The sequence below is a fragment of the Myotis nattereri genome (assembly GCF_964212035.1).
Source record: "Myotis nattereri genome assembly, chromosome: 1".
Lineage (NCBI taxonomy): Eukaryota > Metazoa > Chordata > Mammalia > Chiroptera > Vespertilionidae > Myotis > Myotis nattereri.
In genome coordinates this window covers 162,765,591-162,773,911 of record NC_138075.1, presented here as the reverse complement: position 1 = coordinate 162,773,911, position 8,321 = coordinate 162,765,591, and the positions used below count along the sequence as shown (strand labels likewise).

General features: G+C 40.7%; 1 protein-coding gene across 1 annotated transcript; it reads right to left on the bottom strand.

Annotated features, from left to right (window-relative positions):
• Positions 1-4,477: 4,477 nt before the first annotated feature.
• Positions 4,478-6,410, bottom strand: LOC308522157 (heat shock cognate 71 kDa protein-like; the record flags this gene model as incomplete). The annotated part of the gene is given in 4 exon segments (XM_081095377.1): positions 4,478-4,663; positions 4,667-4,879; positions 4,883-5,255; positions 5,257-6,410. Coding segments are annotated over 4 exon segments (1,926 nt in total).
• Between the last annotated feature and the right edge of the window lie 1,911 nt (positions 6,411-8,321).

Sequence of the window (8,321 nt, the reverse complement as noted above, 5' to 3'; positions counted from 1 at the left end):
AGAAATGATTCTAGTTTTCTCATTACAAGGTCCTCTTAAAATGATTCTTTCCCCTTAATGAAGTTCATGTTTTAACAGATTTCTACCAAACAAACTGCAATTTTAAAATAATCTCTAGCTTATCATTATTGTTGATATAAACATAACACCACAGGGATTGAAAAAATTTCCAACCAAGAGTAAAGCAATTTGATGTTTTGATTAGCCTTAGCAATTCTACTGTAGTTAAATATTATTTTCATTCAACTATGTGAAATGCTAAAATAACTTGGGACTTCCTTTTTTCCCCTTACCATTTATGTTTAAGATTTATCCTTGTTGATACAGCTAACTTGAGTCTATTATTCCTTAAAAACATTCATTAGAGTGTTGCACTTAAGATGCAGACTTAATGGTTACCTCTGGGAAGAGAGAGGAGAAGAGATGAGGGTAGATATGTTTTTATTTTTATAATGTTTTACTTCTTTTTTAAAAAATCTGGAGCAAATATGGCAAAATATAAACCTACCAAATATGGCTGGTGGGTGAATAGGTATATATCTAATTTACTTTTCTGTATGTTTGAAATATTCATACTTTTAAAAGTGAAATGGTTTCAAATGCCTCTTTTAAACAAGCACCCATATAAAAAGTGGTTAATACATTTACTCATAAAAAACAATATTATGAGCTCCTCTTATAAGACCCCAGAGTGGAAACAGACTTGCTTTACTTTAGAAAGGATAACTTTAAAGACATCAGAGTAAATATACAACTTTAATTATTGACAATAAGAGAAGATAGATCACAGAGATATGAAGATTTTAAAAATTGAAATTTTGATGTTTCAAGTTAAGATTTCATTCAAGTCCCTATAACCTAAATTAACACCTTTACTGAGATGACTCACACGTTTAGGCCAGACATCTGTGAAATGCCTGACATCCATATTCAACAGCACTTCTTTGAGCCTAACATGGTCCAAACCAAAGCCATGGACCCTGCCCTCTCTCCTTCACAGCACTCCAAAGCTGGCCATCTCATTTCAGTGACAAGAGTCGCGCAAGTCAGAAACCCAGGGTGACTTCTTGATCACTAAGCCTTATGATGTTACTATTAACTTCAGTCCACATTTTTTTTTTACAGGAGTCCTTTAAAGATTGTGTTCACTTTACAAAGATTATTTCAGTTAAACTAGCATTATGTCTATAAGTACACTTAACCTGGCATGCATAAACAAATAAATGGGTGAGGGTTCCCCAATCAGTCAACACTGTGGAATAATCATACTTTCCATCGTTTATCTCCACTACCCTAAGCAACATACAACCACCTGATATACAGGCTAAGTGAACCCTTAGGTTAAATATCAGTAAAGCTTAAGTTGTTAATATAATATGTTAATAGGAGCTCAAATACTTTTCTTGCTGCCCAATTGAGCATCTTGTGTACTCCACTTCAGCTGTAAACTGAAATCGGAGTGATATTTTTGAAATTCAAAATGATCCTTTCCCACCACTCCTCACCTCCCCTTGCTCCCTACACATTAACACTCCAGAGACTTCTGCTGCTCCCAAAATGCAGACCAAAGTCTCTAACTGGCCTTTGATCAAAGCTTTTCTTTTTTTTTTTTTCAAAGCTTTTCATAATTTGCTCTTTGTCTCTCTTTATAGCCTCATCTTACTGAAACTAACCCTCACTCTTGGATACAAAGAAATGGAGAAACAAACCTCCCTATTATGTTTTCATTCTAGTACTTACCACAGTTGTAATCTTACTTGCATATTTTATTATATATTAAGTGTCTATCTCCCATACCATAAGCTATATATGTTTTTGTTCTCCTTTTTGTTCACCCCTAATATCTAGCATAGTATTGTTCAATATTTTTATTAAATAAGTGAATGGTACAAAAAAGAAAGTAGATAAATTATTCTCTCAATAAATAAATACTTATATAGAGTATTTGCCAATGAACCAAATAAAAGAAGGACATGTGTAAACAAACAAACAAACAAAAGCCCCTTGAAGGGTCATACAACAAAGGGGAAAAAAACCATTTAATTAATATTTAACATTAATATAAAAAAGTAACATTTAAGTGCTTACAAGAAGAAAATAGGGCCTTTTGAAATAGAAAAAGACAATAAAAATGCTCAGGAATTTATTTTGGAGAAAGGCATAGACTTGCTACTTTGAGTTGATGGTATAAAATTATAGATGACAGTGACAAAGCAAAACTATTGAACTTTTATTTTTTTATTGGTATTGCCATTTGAGTATCCTGGTTGTGGAAATGGCCTAGCTGCTTTTTATATGTTAGCCTGTGTACATATATATTTTTTTTGGCTCAAATTAATTATATACATAGGATCAGAAAAAACTTGCAGGTGGGTTTAATAAAGCAATCTATATATATAAAAGCCAAGTGGCCAGAATGACCAGACAACTGGAACAACTGGTTGCCAGATTGGCCCCCCCCCATACTTCCTGCGGCCCCTTCCCCCACTGTCCCCATCCCCTATCGGCCCCCCTCACCCTGATCAGGGGCAAGGCCAGCTGGCCAACCTCCTGTGGCCCCTCCCCCCCTGCCAGCCGATCAGCCCCCATTGGGGCCGTCCAGCTGGGCCCCATCCATGCTTGAATTCATGCACTGGGCCTCTCTCTCTCTCTCTCTCTCTCTCTCTATATATATATATATATATATAATTTTTAAAATTTATTTCAAGAATTATGATTTTGCTTTTAACATTTAAAACAATTTTTGAACCAGTTTCAAACTTACAGAAATGCTGCCAGAAGAGGCAACAACATTTGTATTCCCAGCTCCTGGGTGGGTGATCAGTTAACATTTTATTTCATTTGCTCTCTCTCTCATCTCTCTCAACCCCCCTGACATGATGCCCCATCACCCCTAAAATATACTGCATTCCACCCCAAGCTGGAATGTCTGCTACTGTAACAACAGAAAATGCAGCCATCAAACAACGTCAGCATTGATAGAACACTACTGTCAAATTCAAAGAGTTTCTTCACATTATCCAATGGTCCTAACAAGTCTCTTTTCCTTTTCAGTCTAGTATCCTGTCCAGGAACTTGCATTGTATTTAGTGGTCATGTCTCTTTCAATCTGGAACACTTTCAATCTTGCACTCTCTCTCTCAAACGCCCGAGTTTTAAAAAATGCATGCCTCTTCTTCTATAGCTTTATCCTAAGCCTAAGTATGTGTGTGACACGTTGATCCGGAATACCTAGATCCAGATTGTGAGGAAATATATTTCTGTTATGTAAGCCACCCAGTTTGTCATACTTTGTTATGGCAGCCCTAGAAAACTAACACAGCTATGATCTCAGCTGTGAGTTCTCACCTTCTTTCACCTTCTGGAGACCCACTGGTTCACCTGAACATTTTAATGGAGTGAGCTGAAAGTGCTGTATGAAGGTCTTCTATTTATGAAGGCAGTTGAAGGTGTTAGAAAAATGGCCAGGACTGTGAGTTTTCCTGATTGTGACAAAGTGAGTCTGGAACCCACCATGTTTTGCCCAAACTGCCAACACATTAATTCTTCTTATTTCTTTTTATGGTGCTAATTTTAAATAGTTTTATTTAAGATATTGCATTTTCCACTTTACAATCCTATCTAATAAAGAGGGAATATGCTAATTGACCCTCATGCCATCATAAAGATGGCAGTGCCCACAGCTAATAAGGAGGGACTATGCTTACTGACTGCCCCACCCTCAAAGATGGCAGCGCCCACAGCAAGAGAGGGTGGCACCCAGTCTCCTCAGCCCTGCTGGGGTGACAGGGTCTGGGGTGGGCCTGGCCACTTCCTGTGCCTGCCTCTGGAGATCCCCAGCCACCCAGCCACCCAGGGCCGGCCTGAGGCATAGGCAAGCCTTGGATGGTGACTGCCCAGCTGCCCAGGTATGTCTGAGGCTCAGATAACCAGGGCGGGCTGAGGCTTGCACTGCTGGCAGTGGCAGCAGCAGAGGTGTGATGGGGCATTGCCTCCTGCCCCTGAGGGCTCTCGGACTGTGAGAGGGGGCAGGCCAGGCTGAGGGACCGCCTGCTCTAGTGCATGAATTTTCATGCACTGGGCCTCTAGTCCTGTATAATAAAAAGCTAATATGCAAATTGTCCCCTTGATGGGAGTTTGACCAGGAGTTCAACTGGGAGTTTGACCAGCGGGCAGGACCGGCTGGCCAACCACCTGAGGCACCTCCCCCCAGCTGGCCTGGCCCAATTGGCCTCAATCGAACCTGATCAGGGTGGGCCGGCCAGACCCCATCTGTGCACAAATTTGTGTACCAGGCCTCTAGTACAGTTATAAAGTGCATTATTTCTTTTCCCTGTGCACAGTCTGTATTCAAGTATCAGGAATGCCCACTTACTATACAGCAGCTCAACTTTTAGAACTGCCATGGAATTTGCTACAAATTTGGGTCCTTCAGTATTCTGCGTGGAACAATGCTAGATCTATGCTCAAAGCTGGCTTAATCAACCTCTTCAATGGTGGGTCCAAAGGAGGTACCACCAAATGCAGGGGCTCTGCCACCAGGGAAGCACCCAGGCATTCCTTCTGGCATGTCTCCTGCACTCTGGTACAGCTCGGTAATGATGGGGTTGCAGACTTTTTCCAACTCTTTCTGCTGATGTTCAAATTCTTCCTCTTCTGCAGTTTAGTTCTTCTCAAGCCAGTTGATGATTTCATTGGTCTTGTCAAGAATCTTCTGTTTGTCATCATTGATCTTGCCTTGGAGTTTTTCATCTTCAACAGTGGCTTTCATGTTGAAAAGATAGGCTTCAAGTGAATTCTTGGAAGACACCTTGTCCCACTGCTTCTCATCTTCAGCTTTGTACTTCTCAGCTTCCTGGACCATGGGCTCAATGTCTTCCTACCTCAGACGACCCTTGTCGTTAGTGATGGTAATCTTGTTCTCTTTTCCTGTACTCTTATCCACAGCAGAGACATTGAGGATGTCATTGACATCAACATCAAACGTGACTTCAATCTGGGGGACACCATGAGGTGCAGGAGGCATGCCTGTGAGTTCAAATTTACCAGGAAGGTTGTTATCCTTGTTCATGACACGCTCACCTTCATAAACCTGGATGAGCACGCCTGCCTGGTTGTCGGAGTAGGTGGTGAAGGTCTGTGTCTGCTTGGTGGGGATGGTGGTGTTGCACTTTATGAAGACCATAATGAAGCTGCCAGCCATCTCAATGCCAAGGGAAAGAGACATGGCATCCAGCAACAGCACATCTTGGACACTCAGATTTATCTCCAGAGAAAATGGCTGCCTGGACAGCTGCACCATAAGCGACAGCCTCATCAGGGTTGATGCTCTTATTCAGCTTATTTCCATTGAAGAAGTCCTGTAGGAGTTTCTGAATCTTGGGAATGCGGGTAGAGCCATCCACCAGGACAATATCATGGATCTGGGACTTGTCAAGCATGGCATCCCGAAGGGCTTTCTCTATAGGGTCCCAGGTGCCACGGAAAAGGTCAGCATTCAATTCTTCAAATCGGGCACAGGTGATAGAGGTATAGAAGTTGATTCCCTCATAGAGTGAATCAATCTCAATACGGGCCTGGGTGCTGGAAGAGAGAGTACGCTTCGCATGTTCACAAGCAGTGTGAAGGCAACAGACAGCCCTCTTCTCACTGATATCCTTCTTATGCTTGTGTTTGAACTCTGCAATGAAATGGTTGACCATTTGGTTGTCAAAGTCTTCTCCACCTAAGTGGGTGCCCCCAGCTGTAGATTTGACCTCAAATATTCCATCTTCAATTGTGAGGATTGACACATCGAAAGTGCCACCTCCCAAGTCAAAGATCAGCACGTTTCTTTCAGCTCCAACCTTTTTGTCTAAACCGTAAGCAATAGCAGCGGCAGTTGGCTCATTGATGATTCTAAGTACATTGAGACCAGCAATAGTTCCAGCATCTCTGGTGGCCTGACGCTGAGAGTCATTGAAGTAAGCAGGTACTGTGACAACCGCATTGGTAACAGTCTTCCCAAGGTAGGCTTCTGCGATTTTCTTCATCTTTGTCAAAACCATGGATGACACCTCTTCTGGATAAAAGCTTTTTGTCTCTCCCTTGTATTCTACTTGGATCTTGGGCCTGCCAGCATCATTCACCACCATGAAAGGCCAATGCTTCATGTCAGACTGGACAACAGCATCATCAAATCTATGTCCAATCAAGCGCTTGGCATCAAAAACCGTGTTGGTAGGATTCATTGCTACTTGATTCTTTGCAGCATCACCGATCAATTGCTCAGTATTAGTAAAGGCAACATAACTCGGGGTGGTTTGGTTTTTTTGATCATTGGCAATTATTTCCACTTTTCCATGCTGGAATACACCCACACAAGAGTAGATGGTGCCAAGATCAATGCCAACTGCAGGTCCCTTAGACATGGTTGCTGGTGTGCGCACTCAGCTTGCGCAGATGGAGCAGAACTGGTATCCCCGCGTTCAATGAGCAAAAACATTAACTCTTTTCATGTTTTTTCTTTTATGAAGTTCCAACATCCTGTTGGTTAGCATCTAATCTTAGTTAATTATTCAATACAGTTATCTGCACCACCCAGGAAAAGTATATATCAGAATGACTAAAAATAAGTTGAAAGACTAGTCACAATAAATATTATTGTCCCAACAGAGACCAATAAACGACACACCTCATCTTTAAGTCATATGCATTGCATCCTGAAATGCCTTTCCAATAGAATATACTTATTTCTCTCACATCTGACCCATATTTGAAGTAGATCCTCAAAGTTTTCTTCTCATTCTCTCTTCTGTTTTCCCCTCTCCCAGCTCCTGGTCATAATGGGAACCATGATCTCTTTGCTTTACATCTGGATGTATTCTCAGAGATTCCATTTCCATGTGGCACATCTTTATGCTTGCTTTGGGTACCCCAGTGCCCAGCATATTGTTGGCCAGAGACACCTGAAAGGTAACTTCCTTGTTATTCTGGTGCTCATTCAATGGGGGGAAGAGAGAGAGTAGGGATTTGCTGGCTATATTTCTGTATCTTATAGGTTTATAGAAGATTTTAGCATCAAGCAGTTGACTGAGTTTCCCTTTCTTTATGATATCTTTTGGTTTTACCCAGGAGCTGGTGTGGCGAAGGATGAAGACATGGCAATGTATTGGTTTAGGTAAGAAAGATGACACATCTACCACAAGTAAAACTCTAGAGTTATCTTTTTAGGAAGTGATGAAATGTAAAGCCTAATGATTTGGTGCTTTTTCCCTAGAACAAGAATAAGGTAGAGGTATAAACTCTCTTAATATTAAAGTCGTAGTACCTTTTCTACTTTTTTCCACTTGGTAGTGGGGTAGGTATATTGGTGGAGGTGCCATGGCCAATGCATTTAAAAATAATCTACATGTAAGCAAGCAATAGACAAGCTTTAAAGAGTTAGACTGTAGAACATATACCATTCTAGGTCAATATTCAGAACATCAGTAATTTTTTTAAAGTATGTTTTTATTGATTTTAGAGAGAAAGGAAGGGAGAGGAAAAGAGAAACATAGATGGGCTGCCTCTTGCATGCCCCCCATCAGAGATCAAGCCTGCAGCCCAGGCATGTGCTCTGACTGGGAATTGGACCGATGACTTATTGATATGCTCAACCAACTCAGCCGCACTGGCCAGGGCAGAACATCAATAATTTTATTAACAGTGCTCTGCGTTATTGTTACTTTGTTTAAATTTTAAGCTCTTGACCATAAGAGACACATTAATTCGAAATTTAAAAGTGGAAACACATCTTACTCATTGTTTAGTCCATCCATTATTTGGCTTAAACTTTATTCAACTGATTTGTATTCAGTGTGATGAATTTTACACAGACAGCTTTCTTGATTCTGATTGTGTATCATTGGCCTGATGAGTCCTCACAGAAGAATATTTCATATTTTATTTGAAGTTTGAGAAAGTAAGAATAACTTTGAAACTATATACATTTGAATACCATACCTCACACTGACTAGGGGTTAAAGAATAGAAATAAATACATCTTCCTCATCTACATGATTTTATCCTTCATTAGGACAACATTTTCAGCATCTCTCCCCAAACAGACCCCAAATTAGGGATCTTCTTTTCACTCAGAACAACCTTGCTCCCCTATCAGACCAATCATATCTATCTGGAGAACCGCTATAAACAAACTGAATGCCTCCTGCTATTCCAAGCCAACAGGGACACAGCACCCTAGCTAAAATGTGTGGAAACTGCCAATCCCCCCAAAGATGAAAATTAACTATGGATCACTGACTGTAAAAATATAAATTATATACATTTTCAACTGTCAA